At 40.6% G+C, this 19,809-nt stretch overlaps 1 protein-coding gene across 1 annotated transcript; it reads left to right on the top strand.

Annotated features, from left to right (window-relative positions):
* Nucleotides 1–278: 278 nt before the first annotated feature.
* Nucleotides 279–19,352, top strand: LOC120570029 (T-lymphocyte activation antigen CD80-like). The gene is made up of 7 exons (XM_039818263.1): nucleotides 279–318; nucleotides 4,426–4,469; nucleotides 6,160–6,510; nucleotides 6,599–6,883; nucleotides 13,820–13,912; nucleotides 14,152–14,378; nucleotides 19,332–19,352. The coding sequence occupies exons 1-7, from the start codon at nucleotides 281–283 to the stop codon at nucleotides 19,350–19,352; spliced, it is 1,059 nt and encodes a 352-aa protein (XP_039674197.1). The 5' UTR covers nucleotides 279–280.
* The last annotated feature ends 457 nt before the right edge of the window (nucleotides 19,353–19,809 follow it).

Here is a 19,809-nt window from a genome sequence, read left to right as displayed (position 1 = left end):
CCTATATTTTCATTTTCTGCCTCAGCCTCGTTCCCTTTTTTCATCCACTGTGTGAGTCAGGGAGGGTGGGGATTCAGAAGACTGCTGTACCAGTCACACTTTGTCAGTTTACTTTCTCATTTCCTTATCCCATTTCCCTCTCCCTCTCTGTGTTTGTCTTTTTGCTGCTGTTGCCTCAGGCTGCTTACCTGCCCTTTTTAAGGGGAAAATTCTAGTCTCAATAAGGTAAGTTGCATAATGTTATATAGAAGTTGAACTAACTTGTGTGGAGTCTGCCTGCATGTTGAGCAGGGAAGGTTTCTGTTCTTCTTCTTTCTGGTAATTAAGGATATCCGGCTGTTCTTGTTAAAATGTTTTTTTTTATAATGGACACTTTACTGTGTGTTTAACTAATATAGTAAATATATCTTTTTGCTGCTTTAGTACTTTGTTTTATTGACAATAAAAACACTTGGACTTTGATAAAGGGTACTTCAAATGTAGTGTACCCTTCTGTATTGTGAGTGTTGCTACATTTGGAATTGACATTGCATTGTCCGAATTTAACTTCTGAGCAATGCTCGCAATCTGGATAATTTACAATTTAAACGTTCCAGTCTTGATGTCCTGTAATATGACCCGTGAGGACTGGATATCCACTGCAGACGGTAAAGGTGTGGCTACTGGCATGCTTGCAGTAATTCTACATTCATATATGTGTGGGAATCCAGCTGATTTGTGCACTTTGTCGGATCACATGGTTATGTGACCAGGCCAATCAGGAAGCTTAGAGCAGTACAGCTTTCATGATTTTGGTCCCATTAGGGTGATAGCCAGATGCACGGAGGGAACTGGAGCAAACTGACAGTAATGCCTATCAGCTGTTCCAGCCGTATGTGGTAGCAATTAATGTTTCAGCTAAATGTTATCCTTCCGTGCACTACTTTTATAGGATGTTCTTCAACCTGTACTTTCTTTAAAGTAAAGTGTCTTTGTATGTTTCCATTTACCACTGACGTGACTACCAATGAGCTCTTGTGGCTGTAGAGCTCAGGTGCTGCACCAAAAGCTGAGACTTCAGATACAGTATTAGGGGACCACTAAGGCCTACATAAAAGAGACTTCAGATGCAGTATCAGGAGACAACTAAGGCCTATATAGAAGATACTTCAGATACAGTATTAGGGGACCACTAAGGTCTATATAAAAGAGACTTCAGATACAGTATTAGGGGACCACTAAGGTCTATATAAAAGAGACTTCAGATACAGTATTAGGGGACCACTAAGGTCTATATAAAAAGGGACTTCAGATACAGTATTAGGGGACCACTAAGTCCTATATAAAAGAGACTTCAGATACAGTATTAGGGGACCACTAAGTTCTATATAAAAGAGACTTCAGAGACAGTATTAGGGGACCACTATAAGGTCTATATAAAAGAGACTTCAGAGACAGTATTAGGGGACCACTAAGGTCTATATAAAAGAGACTTCAGATACAGTATTAGGGGACCACTAAGGTCTATATAAAAGAGACTTCAGATACAGTATTAGGGGACCACTAAGGCCTATATAAAAGAGACTTCAGATACAGTATTAGGGGACCACTAAGGTCTATATAAAAGAGACTTCAGATACAGTATTAGGGGACCACTAAGGTCTATATAAAAGAGACTTCAGATACAGTATTAGGGGACCACTAAGGCCTATATAAAAGAGACTTCAGATACAGTATTAGGGGACCACTAAGGTCTATATAAAAGAGACTTCAGATACAGTATTAGGGGACCACTAAGGTCTATATAAAAGCATTGAAAGAGCACCATGTCATGGGACCTTTAATGTTTACGCCTTTTGCGTAGACGCTCTTCTTCTGTGCAGCAGCGCCCTCTGCGGTCACAGTTTCTGATGGGTCACAGCTTTCGGTGCAACACCAGAAAATACTGGTAAACGATATACATGCAACTGTGTATTTTATTGAATTTGAGCTTTTTGATATTTACAATGTGTTCTTTTATCTGTAGCATTAGAAACTCCCTCCTCCCGCATTAACTGTGCTACAGGAGTTTGTGTGTTCTTGCAAAGTATATTTGACTCTTTTTATTAATGTTTTAATAATTATTTGCAAGACACGGTAACTTTGTGACTGGCCACTAATGTGTTTTGTTTGTTTTGTCAAAGGGGACCAGTCCAGTCACGGTTTTCTACGGTTATTTTACCAGTTTGTTTCTTTTGTTTATTTGCCTCGGTCGATGCATTACTGTTCTTGCACTTACATGTGGTCTGCTGAGAGATATCGTTGATGGTAGTTTTAACACAGGTTGCTCTCCTCTCTCTGCATATCCACAGCCTGAACCTGTACAAGGCTGGGTCTGTGTCGACACACTGCCCCCTTGGGGTGAGACTGCACCGGGTGACACTCTGTTGCGATGTGTATGTAGCCTCGACAACGTATATTTTGTAGTGACTCTTACATGATATTTTGCAGTGAATCTTGCATGATATATTGGAGTGAATCGTGAATGATATGCCGTAGCGAGTCGTGTAGAAATAAGTGTGTAGTGCATGTCCTTGTCGGTGCTGGGCCTTCTGTCTCCCACCGTCTCCTCCTGGGGTGGTGTGTGCGCTGACCCGACCTTCCTACTTTGAGGAGAGTAAGACCAAATGTATCTGCCATCTAATGAATTATTTTACTAATCTACCCCTGCTATTTTAATTGGGATTTTCTAAACTTCTTTGGAATAAAACCAAACATATTTTTTGTACAATCGATGCCTCCTGTTAACTGTTCCTGTTTGGGGAGAATCAGAGTTGGTCACACGACACACTTATTAACAGACTAAGGGCCCTATTTTAACGATTTGAAACGCAAGTATGAAATGCAAAACGCAAGTAGCTTTGTGGGCGGATCTCGGGCGCTGTTGCTATGATACCGGCGGGATAAATGACTCTTGTGCCCGAAGCAAATCTAAAATGGGTTGGTCTGAAGTAGCTAGGTGTGGTTTGGGCGTAACGTGAAAATAACCAATCAGAGCGTCATCTCACATTCCCTTTAAGAGCAGGGCGCTTGTTCCATGGCGGATTGCTGTTATGACGGCGGATTTTCCTGGCACACGCCAGCGGGAGCTGTCCGGGATGCGGCAAAGTAATAAATGCCCGTCTTGTCCGGGTGGTGATGTTGCTGCTCCTCTCGGGCGCATCTCCTCAAGTCTGGAGAGGATTCTGCAGCCATGGAGCGTGGGCCTCCAAACGCACCACCTGCTCCTGTTGTGCCCCTTCCTCCTCCCCCCACTCCATCTCCGTCCACCCGCTCCACCAGGAGCGCATCGCGCATTGACACTCCCGGACCAGATCCCGCCGGAGTGTCCAATCCCGGCGTAGTTCAACATCACGTCTCAATAAGTCCTCTCATATTTCTTTCGTTTGCAAAAATGGGAACTACTGCATTTGTGTAGATGAGAGAAGCAAAGTGTATGCGCGTTGTGCACACGCTACATTATGGCCAAGCATGCGCCCCTAAAATAGCATCTGAATAACGCGCCACAGACTTTAGACTAGCGCCACTGACTTTAGACCAGGTTTTTCCTGGTCAGTGGCGGAATTGTTTTCTGAAACTGCAAAATAGCACCAGGGAACGTTTGCGCCGGAACACGCCTCCTCTTTTCGCTGAACCGCCCCCGGGAGTGCAAATACATTCCCTAATTTACCGATGTGCGTCTGTGGAGGGAAAAGTCCGCTGTGCGTCGGGTGCAAAATAGGAATGATACATGCGTCGGTGTACAAAGGCAATTGCGCTGAGTGCAAGATAGGGCCCTATGGGTTTAAAGGGTTCCTCCTGCCCCTCAACAGGAGGTGGAGTTGTCAGCTCTGAAGGTTTTCTGTGTTCCAGCACTAGATATGTATCTGTTTTCATTCTTTGGTTCACAGCAGAAAGTGGATGACGGCTGTGCAGCTCGTTGCGACATGATTTGGTCTGGGGAGTGTCATCTTTTTCACACACAGTTGCAGTAACCAAGGCTGATTTATTGGCATTAAAGTAAGTAACAGCACTGAAAACAATTAGTCATGCTTTGCTTTGAGATATGATCCAGGCTCTTAAAATAGCACCTAAGACTTACTCACCCTATTCAATTTTTTTTTAAATTTTCACTTAGTTTGTGTTTTATGTTATCTCCTGGAATGAGAATTTAGTTTCTGTGAAGTTTTAGTGTTTCTTGAAGTTTTTTTTTTGTAGTTTATATTTAGTTTCAAAATAATTGTCACTGCTTATTTCCGTTAGTTTACTATAATAACCTTGGATACTACATGTTTAAAAATATGAAGTTATACTGGTAATCAGACACAGTAAAACTGCTGGAGACCAGCTCAGGAGAGAGATGATTCCAGAGAAGACTCCATTCATGGTTTGATAAATATCACTAAAGCGTCTATCTGTGTTTTACAGTACCGTCATGTCTCCTACCAGCCTTGTGATTTTACTTCTGAGTGGTAAGATATTTACTTTGGCATTTATTCACATGATCTTTGTCTGCACCATAAAGGGAAGTGGTTAAACCCAGTTGCAGTCATAGCGACAAACCAGTGTCAGAAATGATTGGTGACTCAGGTCAGGTCTTTTTTTCATCATTTCTGGGACATGGTCCCGATTTTTTTTCTCTCCAGCAGACAAAAAGAGCAGCAGGGAGGGACTGGTTGTCATCAGCTGGTCCTTTAGTCAATTTATTGTTCAATGTTTTTTTTTCCACACCAAGCCAACTTGTTATCAGTAAACAGCTGCTCCCAGACAGCTGATAGGGGTGAGGTTTGATGATTAACACAGCAGGCAAAGTAGGCCTGTACTGTTAAACAAACAAGTTGGAAAAAGCTTTAGAAGTGTTCTGGAATTTGTGAAAAAACATTGCCTTAGCTATAGTAAAAAACAGTTTTAGCAACTTGAGATGATTGTATAAAATCGCAGCAATGTAACCGACACTTTCATCTGCTCCTTTTGTTTTATACAACTAATTTGCAATCTAAAAAATGTGTCTGAATATGCAAATGTGCTGTTTACAGCTGATCCCAGGTGAATGGGACTAAATAAAGCTTGCACACTGCCCTTTGTACCATTCCTTCTTCTGGGTGCCTTTATACATACACATAAACTACCCTGGACTGGACTCCCTTACTGGCTATATTAGCCATCTGCCCATTTTGTCAATACACCACGCTGTCAATACACCACGCTGCCAATACACCACGCTGTCTTTTTGTCTGTATGGACAGTTTTCAACTTTAACTTAAGCTTTTCTTCAAGTCTTTTACTAGTGTTTATGTATAGTTAAGTAATGATAATTCTATTTTTGATATATAGTTAAGCCTGTTGTACTTGAATAGATAGAGAATTTGCTCTGGCAATGTACTTGCACTGACACTCTCTTGCACTATGATACCATTGCACCTTTCTGCATTTTTGTAGTATGTATGTGTGCGTGGATGTCATATGTCTGTGTGCCTATGTGTATGTATTTATTTTTTTCTTTAGATTATTTTTTGGGGCTTTTCCCTTTATTATGTAGTGACAGTGGATAGACATGAAATTGGGAGAGAAATGGGGGATGACACGCAGCAAAGGGCAGCAGGTCGGATTCGAACCAACATGGAGCGAATGCTCTTACTGGGCGAACTAGTGGCCGCCCCTGCCTATGTGTATGTATGATGTGTATAAGCTATTGAACACCTTAATTTCCTTCGGGATAAATAAAGTATCTCTATCTCCATCTATCTATCTAAGGTGGATCCATTTAAAAAAACTAAGTGTCCAGGGGCTAGACATTTCCCTGAGCTCTAGTCAATAAAATAAATCACATTCCTGACATCAAAATACTGAATGAAGTTTAGAACGAATGAAGAACACAGACATCATCCTTAAGGTCTGATGACGTAATTGCATAATAATTAGCCATGTGTTACTGCTGGTAATACACAGTTCATCCATTTTTCTGCAAGAGACTGTACATTGTGAGCAAAATGCTGTGTACTAATAGCAATAACAGATCTGGAAACAGAAAACACACAGACACAGCTGGGGGCCGTCGCAGTATCTTATAGCAGGTTTTCTGCTGTGAGATTGTCAGTGTTTTAATGAGTCAGAATTGGGACCTATTTCTCCTTCTGCTGACTAATATGTTCTCTCTTCTAGCACCCATCATGGGCCAGATACCACTGCATGCCCCTGTTGGAGGCTCCGTCCTGATTCCATGTTCCCTACCACTTAAATCATCTGAGAGTCTCATATGGTTTTACTGGCAGGAGGACCATTCTCACAACGTTTTATTCCACTGGGACTTTAGTGGGAAAACACAAGTAATAGCTGATAAATACAGGGACAGGTGTGAAGCCTTCAACACTGAGTTTAGTTCTGGAAACATTTCCATTAGACTTAACCATGTTGTAGTTGGAGATGACAAGATAACATTCTACGCCAATGTTGGTCAGATTGAAGGTACCAAACCATGTGCACCATGCTGTAAATCCACATTACAGGTTTCAGGTTAGTAAAGTAGCTTCTTTCTTCCAAACCAAAATATTGTATGAAAGTGTTATAAAGTCTGTAAAAGTGATTTCTGTCACACTCACAGCTCCATACCAAGATCTAAACCTGACAGTTGATGAGACAGCAAAGCGTGCAACCTGCAGGGCACGTGGAGGTTACCCTGAACCTCGAGTGTCATGGACGGGTCAAAACAAATCCGGCCCTGCACAGCTGCAGGGTGCTCTGACGGAAGTGCTGCAGGATCCAACAGAGAAAACCTTCTCTGTCAATAGCTCTGTCAGTGTGAAGGATTTACAGTCTGTGACCTGCCTTATCTACAACACTCACTCCAACCAGACCATCAGGAAAACAGAAGAGATCGGTGTGACTGGTGAGTTCAGCAGCTCCAAACATCTTTGAGGGAGCTGTAGCATCCAAGTGAACTAGAGTTTGGTTCACTTCAGGTGAGAACGTGATCTGATGTGATTCCTCACAGGAAGTGAACCAAAACCAGAGCATTTAGTAGCCTGTGATTTCAACCTTGCACACAATTTATGGACTTATATATGATTTACGAGATGATAACTTTCAGATCCATAAGCTGTTCTGAAATCGCTGGTCGTCTGTGTAACATCCCATCATCATCTCCCTCTCTCAGTCCCTCAGTCGCTATCTGTCTGCTGCTCATTGTTCGCCTTCTTCTAAAAGAGCCTATTAGAAACGCTAAAGAAGAACCAGAAAACCTGAGAACTTATGAATGTGGTGTTGCGCCATTATTTCTGAGACCAGAAGTGTTGGCGAGTTTCACTCAGATATTCTGTCCCATAAACAAGCGACCGTCTCGATCGCGTGACGTGTGTGTACAGTGTTTGGTACTTTTGACAAAGTGCAGTGTGAAAGCAAACCCAACCAAATGAAAAATGCAACAATGTTGCAACTTCACCCCTGAGTCCACTCAACTTTAGGTGTGAAAGCACACTTACTTCCACTGAATTATAGCCAGTCGTAGTTGTTTCAGAGAGCTAAGAATTGTAGTATTCATTGCATCCGGTCGGAAACGGAAATGTCTATTAACAATCTGATAGTTAAACAATAACTGTGAAATATAAAGTCTACTTGTGCTACATTGGGTCATTGTAAGTAATTCCAATATGACACAATTTCATACGATCAACCTTAAAAACCTGGAGGACATTATACAACATCTGAAAACCTCCTCCTGTTGCCTTGATATTCTACCAACGGGTGTTTTCAAAAATGTTTTGAATTGTTTGGCTTCTGATCTTCTACAGATTGTAAACACATCTCTGCTCTCAGGTATCTTCCCACAGGCCCTGAAAACTGCAGTCATCAAGCCACTCCTAAAAAAGAACAACCTAGACACAACACTAATGAGCAACTATAGGCCAATATCAAACCTTCCATTTTTAAGTAAAATCATAGAAAAAGTGGTTTTTCAACAACTCAACCTTTTCTTATCGCTAAACAACAGTTTTGATGCCTTCAGTCATGTTTTCGACCACACCACAGCACTGAGACAGCTCTTGTTAAAGTCTTTAATGACATCCACTTAAACACAGATAGTGGCAAAATTTCAGTCTTAGTATTACTTGATCTCAGTGCTGCATTTGATACGGTCGACCATGACATATTACTTGACCGACTGGAAAACTGGGTTGGTCTTTCTGGCTCAGTACTAAAGTGGTTTGAATCCTATTTAAAGAATAGGGACTACTTTGTGTCTATAGGTAATTATACATCTGAGCATACAAATATGATGTGCGGAGTTCCCCAAGGCTCTGTTCTGGGGCCTCTTCGGTTTAACATCTACATGCTTCCACTGGCTCAGATTATGGAAAACAACAAAATAAGTTACCATAGTTATGCGGATGACACACAAATTTACATAACCTTATCGCCAGGGAACTATAGCCCAATACAACAACTAAATATGTGCATTGAACAAATTAATGATTAGATGTGCCAGAACTTTCTTAAATTAAATGAAGAAAAAACTGAGGTGGTTGTTTTTGGAGCAAAAGAGGAACGATTAAAGGTCAGCGCTCAGCTTCAAACAACAATGTTAAAAACAACAGACAAAGCCAGAAATGTTGGTGTAGTCATGGACTCAGACCTGAATTTTAAAAGCCACATCAAGACAATTACAAAATCAGCCTATTATCACCTTAACCCTCATGCCCTCTTCGGCCATTTTTGTACATTTTTCTCAAGTTTTTTTTTTCATTTCGTGATCATTTTTGCTGTGTTACTTCTTATGGCATGAAATTTTGTCGGATTCCTTCTTTTCAGTCAAATTTTTTAAATCCAGTGTTTTTTACTCTTACATGTCTTTTATACTTAAATGATTCATTTTGTACCCTCTTTACACCTTCGAGGCAAAAATGTCCACGCACACAAAAACTGTTATTAAATCATCATATATCAATATTTTTTTCTGCTTTTTTTTCATGAATCACTTAAACAACTTCTTACCTAATCAAAACCACCAAACATTCAATCATTTTCAGGATTTTAACCCTTTAAATGCCAGTTTATGTATTTGAAGTATGTAATTATTTAAAAAAAAAACCACAAAAAATGATTTTTTTCCCATATAATGAATAATATGTAGATGGGGCTTTGGTGGGGATTAGAGGCTTGGATATGTCAAAGATAAGCAACAAAACTGATTTGATTGGATTAGTGTTTTTTATGTAGTTCCAGATACTCCCTCTGGACACCTTCGAGGCAAAAATGGCCCCATTGACTTCCATTATAACCACATGTTTTGATCTCACTGCCTTTACAGTATAAAACCATGCATTCTGTAATGTCAGCATTTCATAAGGAAGAAAACTAGTCATATTTGACATTTTTCACAGTATTTCACCAGATTCAACCATTTTCGCCCCTTTGTAGCCGCATGCATGAAATTATAGTTATATTATGGAGCTCTGTGTGTGTGTGTGTGTGTGTGTGTGTGTGCGCGCGCGTGCGGGGCGTGTGTGTGTGTGTGTGTGTGTATGTGTGTGTGTATGTGTGTGTGTATGTGTGTGTGTATATATGTATATTTGTGTGTGTCTGTGGGTGGGTGGGTGGGTGGGTGTGTGTGTGTGTGGGTTGGGTGTGTGTGTGTGGGTGGTGTGTGTGTGTGTGTGTGTGTGTGCGTGTATGTATGCGTGTGTGTGTGTGTGTGTGTGTGTGTGTGTGTGTGTGTGCGTGCATGCATGTATGCATGTCTGTGTGTGAGAGAGAGTTTGTGTAAATCTGTAAACAAACAATGATAATTTTAGTGGTGAAAAAAGCGCACCTTACTTTTGCCAGTTATATTATGGAGCCGTGTGTGTGTGTGTGTGTGTGTGTGTGTGTGTGTGTGTGTGTGTGTGTGCGCATGCATGCGTGTCTGTGTGTGAGAGAGAGTTTGTGTAAATCTGGGTGAAAAAAGGGCTTCTTTTGAAGGATGCATTTCATGTGTCTTTGAAGACGTGCTTGAATAAAAACATTGTTTCCTGCATTTGTTGTAAACAGAAACAACTATTAGTGTGTTGATGCACCTGGCTCTAGAGAAGGAGAAAGACCTGGAGCAAAGAGAAGGAGCCTTTATCTTCCAGCCAACTGCAGGACTCATCTGAAGGTGACACAAGTTTCTGGAGTCTGACAAAATGGTCACTGGTGTCCTCCAACTCTGTGAGTGCCTCTAACCTTCCTCTGAAAGTGGAGAGGACACTGAAGATCCTGTCCATCCTAACATTGAATGGACAGTGAAGAATTGGCAAGTCTGGTCTCCATCTAATACTGAGACGCTGCGCAACATTCAAGCACCGACCGGGCATGATGTCAGAGCCCACGGAGATATGCCAATCAAGAATCCATGATGTGGCATCCTCTTTCCCCCCTTTTCTTCACTCTTGACTTGATCCAGCTGATTCAGGAAATGACAAACTACACGGGAGGTGTTCAATTTCAGGATGGAGTGATGTGGATGCTCAAGAGATTTTAATTTATACATGGGACTTCACACTTGGCAGGTGTGTACCGGTCCAAAGGGGAATCCACCGGAGCCTGTGGGATGTCCATAGTGGGAGACCAGTCTTCAGGGCCACCATGTCCCACAAACCATTTGAAATGATAAGCGCCAGTTTACAGCAAATGCAGGAGACAATGTTTTTATTCAAGCACGTCTTCAAAGACACATGAAATGCATCCTTCAAAAAGATGCCTTTTTTCAGCCCTAAAATGATCATTGCTTGCTTACAGGTTCACGCAAACTCACACACACACACACACACACACACACACACACACACACACACACACACACACACACACACACACACACACACACACACACACACACACACACACACACACACACAAACACAAACACACACACACACACACACACACACAAACACACACACACACAAACACACACACACACACACACACACACACACACACACACACACACACACACACACACACACATACAGCTCCATAATATAACTATAATTTCACGCATCGGCCTACAAGGGCAAAATGGTTGAATCTGGTGAAATACTGTAAAATGTCAAATATGACTAGTTTTCTTCCAAATGAAATGCTGATATTACAGAATGCATGGTTTTATACTGTAAAGGCAGAGAGATCAAAACATGTGGTTATAATGGAAGTCAATGGGGCCATTTTTGTCCGGCAGGTGTCCAAAGGGAGTATCTGGAATTACATAAAAATACTAATGCAATCAAATCGTTTTGTTGCTTATCTTTGACATATCCAAGCCTCTAATCCCTACCAAAGCCCCATTCCCCTATGATTTATTTTATGGAAAATAATTAATGTTTTGTTGGGTTTTTCATAAATAATTGTTACTTCAAAGATTTAAAACTGGCATTTAAAGGGTTAAAATCCAGAAAATTATTAAACTTTTGGTAGTTTTGAGCAATTTACAAGTTGTTTAAGTGATTTATGAAAAAAAAGCAGAAAAAAATATTGATATATGATGATTTAATATCAGTTTTTTGGACATGTACATTTTTGCCTCGAAGGTGTCCAAAGGGAGTATCTGGAACTATGTAAAAAATACTAATGCAATCAAATTAATTTTGTTGCTTATCTTTGACATATCCAAGCCTCTAATCACCACCAAAGCCCCATCTAGATATTATTCATTATCTGGAAAAAAAATCATTTTTTGTGTTTTTTGTAATAAAAAATGAAATACTTCAAATACATAAACTGGCATTTAAAGGGTTAAAATCCTGAAAATGATTGAATGTTTGGTAGTTTTGATTAGGTTACAAGTTGTTTAAGTGATTTATGAAAAAAAAGCAGAAACAAATATTGATATATGATGATTTAATAACAGTTTTTGTGTGCGTGGACATTTTTGCCTCGAAGGTGTCAAGAGTAAGTTTTTTTAAGGAGGGCATGAGGGTTAAAAATATATCAAGGGTTAAAGGACTTATGTCTCAGCAGGATTTGGAAAAACTTAAAGTAGACTTGACTACTGTAACGGTGTCTTTACAGGTCTCCCTAAAAAGTCAATCAGACAGCTGCAGCTGATTCAGAACGCTGCTGCCCGAGTCCTCACTAAAACCAGGAAAGAGGATCACATCACTCCAGTACTGAAGTCTCTTCCAGTGCCTAAAAGAATTTATATCAAAATACTTTTACTGGTTTATAAATCACTAAACGGTTTAGGGCCAAAATACATTTCTGATCTGCTACTACATTATGACCCACCCAGACCTCTCAGGTCGTCTGGGACAGGTCTACTTGTTGTCCCCAGAGTCAGAACTAAACAGGGGGAAGCAGCGTTCAGTTTTTATGCTCCACATATCTGGAACAAACTCCCAGAAACCTGCAGGTCCGCTGCAACTCTCAGTTCTTTTAAATCTAAGATAAAGACCTATTTTTTGATGTTTTTCTTTAAATAACCTATTTTATTAACTTTAATTTCTTATACTGCACTGTAACTTTTATTCTTATACTCCACTATCAATTTTATTCTTGTCTTTTAATGTTTTTAATTTGTTTATTAATGTTTTTAAATTGTTTTTAATTGTTTTCTAACTGCTCTTTAATGTTTTATGTAAAGCACTTTGAATTGCCCTGTTGCTGAAATGTGCTATACAAATAAAGCTGCCTTGCCTTGCCTAAGAACTAGTGTTAATTTTGTCACCTATTTTTAATTTAGTCTTAGTCTTAGTCTTGTGCCAAACATTTTTGTTAGTCAAGTTTTAGTCGACTAAAAGTCTTGTCATTTTAGTCAAGTTTTAGTCAAAACATTTTAGTCTTTTTTTTTATAAATTATTTCTGATAACCATTTCAGTCAAATAGTTATAAAAATAAATAAATGCTATAAAGTAATATAAATATTGAGCCTCTTCCTTATTTCACTAGTAAACGACAAAAACAACCACTGCATGGGGAAAGGATATTTTACAATAAAATAAATGCAGCACGAAACTGGCGAGGCGTATTTCAAGTGAACGCAACATGTGTTGTTTTTCAGACAACGGCAGCTGCAGACTGTCGTACGTCTTGTGTTGGAAATAGAGACAAACCTTTACACGCGTTTAGCTGTCAGCATTTTAACTGTGTTAAATCCAACTGCTAGCTAACGGTACGCTAACTTTACCTGCTGCCAAGTGTAGTTTAATTACGGTAGGCTAACGTTACCTGCTGCCAAGTGTAGTGTTAACTAGCCCCGCGGCAGCGATAGTTTCGTTTGACTCTAACGTCCGTTTAGGAGCATCAGAGAGAAGCGCAGGCTATTCGGTTAGGGCACCTGTCGGTGCCGTAGCACCGGGTCTCAGTAACAGCTGAATATTCTATCTCATGATGAAAAAGTAGAGACGATTGTAGACGAAAATGAAGAGAGATTTTATCTTAGTTTTTATTTTATCCCAAAAATTTTAGTCTTGTCTTTTTTCGTCAACAATAATGCATGTTAATTTAGTCTTAGTCAGCGTTTTTGGACATTGGCGCAGTCTCGTCATCGTCTCGTCTTAGTCATGGAAAAAAAAGTCGTTGACGAACATATTTAGTCTCGTCTCGTCTGACGAAATTAACACTAGTAAGAACCTGTTCTTATTGACTTGCCTGTAAAAATAAAGGTGAAAAAAAAGAAGCCAACAGGATGGGCAATTTAAGTGACACAACCGCACAACCCTGCGGCAAATTGATTTTTGTTGGTCCTAAAGTGCTCCCGAGTGGCAGCTCTATGCAAAAAGCAAGTGGTACATTAATGTTTAAATGCATAATTAATGTTCGTGCAGCATGTAAAATAATGTGTTACTCTGTTATATCTCCTAATTCACAGGTGACCCCCAGCAGAGGCAACATCTTTGTGTTATTGCAACAGTTGTAGCTGCACTCGTTGCACTCGTTGCCCTGTGGTGGCGGTCCACAAAATGTGAGTGATTTATTGCTATAATTGTTTTGTAAATATATCATCAATTGGAAAATATTAAATTAAAACACTGTGTGTGTGTGTGTTTTAATTTTCAACTGTAGTCCGAGGTAGCTAGCATGCATGTCCTCATGGTGGGAGGAAAACTTGCTGTGAGGCAGAAGTGCTAGCAACTATGTCACCAGACACTGCCGTGTTGTTTTTTGTATCATCATGACTGAAAAATTTCCCTTTAATTCCAGATCAAAATTCTAACCAGAATCGACAGCAGGCTGCTGATGCTGATGATGCTGATGATGAGGATGTTGCTGCTGCTGATGCTGATGATGAGGATGTTGCTGCTGCTGATGCTGATGATGAGGATGAGGATGTTGCTGCTGCAGATGCTGATGATGAGGATGTTGCTGATGAGGATGTTGCTGCTGCTGATGATGAGGATGTTGCTGATGAGGATGTTGCTGATGAGGATGTTGCTGCTGCTGATGCTGATGATGAGGATGAGGATGTTGCTGCTGCTGATGCTGATGATGAGGATGTTGCTGATGAGGATGTTGCTGCTGCTGTTGCTGCTGATGCTGATGCTGATGCTGATGATGAGGATGAGGATGTTGCTGCTGCTGATGCTGATGATGAGGATGTTGCTGCTGCTGCTGATGAGGATGAGGATGCTGATGAGAATGTTGCTGCTGCTGATGATGAGGATGTTGATGATGCAGAACAGGAAACCAAACTGTTAGGTGAAAGAGATGAAAAAGCAGATAAAACTCCTCACAATGTGACAAAGACAAATAAGAGTCAGTAATATGAGTCAGAACTGCAATCAGAATTTGCTGGTTCCAGCTTCTGAGTAGGGGTTTCTAGCACAACTTTACCTACTTCCGCAGGGTTCTATTTTAGATCCACATTTTTTCTTCTATTCATATTCTTCCAAGCAGCTGAATGTTTTTTTTTCATTGCTATGCTGACGACACACAGATATACCTCCCACTGAGAGCCAACGACAGGAGAAGCCTGGCTGCTGTCTCAGACTGCCTCGAAGATGTAAACTGCTGGATGGCCAAAAACTTTCTCCCAACTAAACAACTCCAAATCCGAAATAAGTTCAATCCACCCAACACCATCACTATCTGTTAAAGTTGAGCCCACCGCCTGAAACTTAGCTGTCATTTTGTACTTCACATTCGTCCCATGTATCAATAAAATTGTTCATTAATGTTTTCTCCATATCAAAACCATTTCCAAAATCAAAAACGTATTGTCTCAGCCTGATTTTGAAAAGGTTTCACTGTTACAACGATGTGTGTATATACAGTATGTGTATTGATTATGTGATTTTGTTTCTCCTGTCATAGCCCTTTAAAACATTTGTTGTTAAAGGTGCTATACAAAATGAGGGGATTTGATGTTCTTTGTCATATATGATAATAAATTGAATATCTTTAGACTGTTAGTTGCACAAAACACGACATCTAAAGATGTCACATTGGGCTGTGGGAATTAATTAATTTATTTTTGTCTATGAGTTAAACAAATAGATTAAACAAATAAGATATGTGTTGCCTGGTGAGCTTTAGAGATGCTAATCGTCATATTTTTTAACAATCCATCATTAAGATAAGATAATCCTTTATTAGTCCCACGCAGGGGTGGGGGAGGTTTACCGGCTTGGACTGCGGTTCACTTTTTGCTGCTTCTAACGTAACATGATTGCTGGATATAACAAGCCAACTTGTCTTCACGTTTCTGGAGCACGAGCGGATAGCTGACAGGAACATCACAACTGTTGTGTTGAATAAGGCTGGGGGAAAAAAGGCGCTACGTAACGCTGGCTTTTCTGTGTCTATTATTTCGCTAAGAGGAAACTCAATAAAAATCTATTTGCCAACACTAAATATCAAACAAAAGCCAGACACTATATCCTATTAAGTTGCTGTGAGCTGTACATTCACCACTTCTAAACAGAGGCAGAACATAACGTAATCTCCAAGCTTCCTTCACAGCGCTGTGCAATGCGAGACAATCTCAGAGCTGAACCGGGCAAAAACAGCAATTTTCATCAGACTCACCCTGGGTCGGGTTAATTAAGTCTACTGCTAACTTATATTACTAATAACATTACCGTCGGCAAATACCCCCGCGAATCAAATCCATACAACGTAAACCGTCCAGCCACTATAAGCCTGTATGGAAACGATCACCTCTGGTGAAGGGTTAAATTAGTTAACGATCATACCACACGAGATAACACAGACTACGTTTACAAGCTGTCAATTTTCGGGTTATGGTCGGGTTAAGGTCACTATTCGGGTTTCTGAAACATTCGGAATAACCCGTTTACATGCGTGAGCAGAGAGAGTTACTCCTGTATACGTGGAATTTGTAATCAATTGGCGATATCCCGATGTAAACGGTGTAACTTTTCGGTCACCTTCTTATAAATCTCACTATCTCGGTACTTTCTACCATCAACAAAAGACATTATATTCATGGTTTTCACCACACTAATAAAGAAATTGGTTTCCTCCTCGCTCCAAAAGTGTGGTGCTGTGCTGCGTCTCGCCATGTTTACCTCTACTTCTTGTTTACTTCCGGTATACTGCGCGCAGGTTTTCTGCATTGACATATATATAATATATATATATATATATATAACTATATTATTATAGTATATAATTATTATTATAACTATGTTTTCTGGCGCATACAAGAAGTTCCTCTGCTCAAAAGACCAAGATTCCTTGCGAATAGAACATGCGCAGAACACAAATCAATGTTCCTTTTGATGGGGATATGCCGATACGCGTTTACATGATCAAAATTTCGGGTTAGAAAAGGGGTAACCCTGATGCTTGTTTTTCTTCTCCCCTTATCCCCCTCCAAACCCCACCCCACCCCCAACAAGATTCGCTCAAGGTATTGAACAGTTAAAAAAAAAAAAAAAAAAAAAAACACACACACACTACCTCTCAACAAGCATCAGAATTAAGCAACACTTTATTGTGCTTTTGTTGTATTTTCAATGATGATGTAATCAGCTTAAGGTTTCTTGTTTTTTGTGTGAAGATGCTTCCTCTCCAATGTATGAATGATTGTAAGAAAATAAATAAATAATTGATCACAAAAAAAAAGAAAAAGGGTAACCCAGGAATCATTTTCGGGTTTTTAAAAACAGGAATATGAGCATATTCGTGTTTTTGCCGGTGTTTACATGGTTGTGCGCGACCGGGTTATTGCTAATATTCCGGTTTTGAACGGGTTATTGGCTGCTTGTAAACGTAGTGAATGTCTCTCTCTCTCTCTCTCTCTCTCTCTCTCTCTCTCCCGCGCACACAAACACACATACACTACTCGGTCCGGTTCTGGTTCTGGTTCTGATGAACACAGCTATGTGCTCTATATATATTAGCTCTCATAACGGGCCGGATGGGTAGCGCACTGCCATGAGTCCATGACGCTAATGTCTGATGACTCCACATTGTCATTGTGATATTTTGTGATTACATTCTTAATCTGCCACGTTTTCTTTCAGGTAAATGTAGTAGTAGGCCTACCATGTCTTCCTCTGATGTAGAAGTAGCCTACACTGTAAGTCAGTAGTAGGCTATACAGTGGAGTTGCATATTAAGTGGTTTGGGGTCCTTCTGTAAGTAATTTTAGGGTACAATTTGGTTCTGGATAATTCTACACAACACAGTTCTACAAGCAGCAATACCACAGGCCAAGCAATCAGCCCGTTCCAAACAGGCACATTTTCAATGGGCACCGTACTAGTAATAAAAATGGATTGATACAAATTCTTTCACATCTATGTTACTCATACCAAAACTTCTTTTGGCAAACAATTACATATCATAAATAAAAAAAATTAAAAAGTATTCAATAATAGTCATGGACTGATAAGTCACCAGTAAAATGATTGTGTGCACGTTACACACTGAACCAGGGGGTAACCCGCCTTGGACTGTTGAAGCCTACTTAGCACCTCCCCACACACATTTGTCCGTGACATTTCCTCCTTTCATGCCAGCAAATTGAGAGCTCATTACCTTTATTGCAAAAGTCTTTATAACAGGTGAGTTTAAAGGCAAATACTGCGATTTCCCTCTCAGTGGTCCTTTTATTAAAATGCTCATATTATGCTCATTTTCATGTTCATAATTGTATTTAGAGGTTTAATCAGAATAGGTTTACATGGTTTCATTTTTGCAAAAAAACACCATATGTTTATCATACTTTACATTTCAGCAGCTCCTCTTTTCACCCTGTGTGTTGAGCTCTCTGTTTTAGCTACAGAGTGAGACATCTCACTTCTGTTCCATCTTTGTTGGGAGTCACACATGTGCAGTAGCTAGGTAAGGACTACTAGCCAGTCAGAAGCAGAGTATGAGGGCGTGCCCGGACAGTACCTAGGTAAGGACTACTAGCTAGTCAGAAGCAGAGTATGAGGGCGTGCCCTGACAGTACCTAGGTAAGGACTACTAGCCAGTCAGAAGCAGAGTATGAGGGCGTGCCCTGACAGTAACTAGGTAAGGACTACTAGCCAGTCAGAAGCAGAGTATGATGGCGTGCCCTGACACTAACTAGGTAAGGACTACTAGCCAGTCAGAAGCAGAGTATGAGGGCGTGCCCTGACAGGTCCTAGGTAAGGACTACTAGCCAGTCAGAAGCAGAGTATGAGGGTGTGCCACGCTAGCAGCTAGGTGAGCATTATAACGTGTGTTCCAAAGTGACCACGTTTGTCTCTGAAGTAAAGGCTGGACTACAATAGAGCTGTTTGGAGCAGTTTGTGAACAGTGCTTTCTGTTGGAGATGGTAGGTCCCTTTGGGGTGGACTTTGGGCTTTTTCACTTTATAAACCTATAACGTGCACAGAAAAGATATATAACACAATAAAGGAAAGAGAAAACGCCAAAAAGCATAATATGGGCACTTTAAGTCCCTCTCGCTGCCACTGCCTTTCTCTTTAAACATCCATGGCCGCCAGAAGTAGTGTTTTGTCTGTTTCGGTCAGAGCCATTTTGTTTGTTTCCCATAGAAAGAGGCAGGGTATGAACACAACTGATTTTCTTTTAGCACACAAAGAACGGACAGCTAACGAACCGTGGGGAGATATTGGATCGAGTGATAGACTTTAAAAGTCCTGCCAGTTTGATATATATGAACGTTTCTGCTTGATTGGTCCATCCTGGCCTGGGAAAGCCTCGGGATCGTCCAGTCAGAGCTGGTTAATGTGGGTCAGGAAAGGAAAGTTTGGGGTCCCCTGCCGGAGCTGGTGCCCCCGTGACTCGACCCCGGATAAGTGGATGGTGATGGATGGATAGATAAATGATCCTACATTTTGTTGAAAGTTGCAAAGTGCTAACACATACAACTGATTTGTTATGAATTTGTGAACGTTTTAAACTTTACCCTGTTGCTGTAGCTCCACCGTCAGCACTATTAGCCCACAAATCCAGTTGGAGAAGTTTAGCATAGGACTGGATCTATGTACAAAGTGTAATGACTTTTCTCACATTGGAAGGCAGATTTGCTAGGAGGCAGATCTGCGCCCTAATTTTAATACAATGTATTTGTATAACACATTTCATTAAAAAAATACAACTCAGTCCTTTGCATTTAGGGAAATAGCATGCACTGAGTGCTTGAAACAACACGGTGAGAACGCACAGGGCGAATTATCTGAGATGCACTTTTTGTAGTCCACCTTGGGAACGTTGTAGTTTCACCACAGCAGATTAGCATCAGCCTAGCACATACGGAGCCTAGTGAAAGTGCAGTCGGATAGGAGCTGATTCTTCCTCTGCTGCTGGCATTTCATCTACCTCCATCACACCTTGCTTAAACCTGCAACTTTAGCCCCAACGTCGACACTGTCCCCGCTAATCAAAGATCTCTGAAGC

The sequence above is a fragment of the Perca fluviatilis genome, chromosome 12 (assembly GCF_010015445.1).
Source record: "Perca fluviatilis chromosome 12, GENO_Pfluv_1.0, whole genome shotgun sequence".
Classification (NCBI taxonomy): Eukaryota; Metazoa; Chordata; class Actinopteri; order Perciformes; family Percidae; genus Perca; species Perca fluviatilis.
The sequence above is the reverse complement of the archived record's forward strand: the minus strand, read 5'-3'. Positions and strand labels throughout refer to the sequence as shown.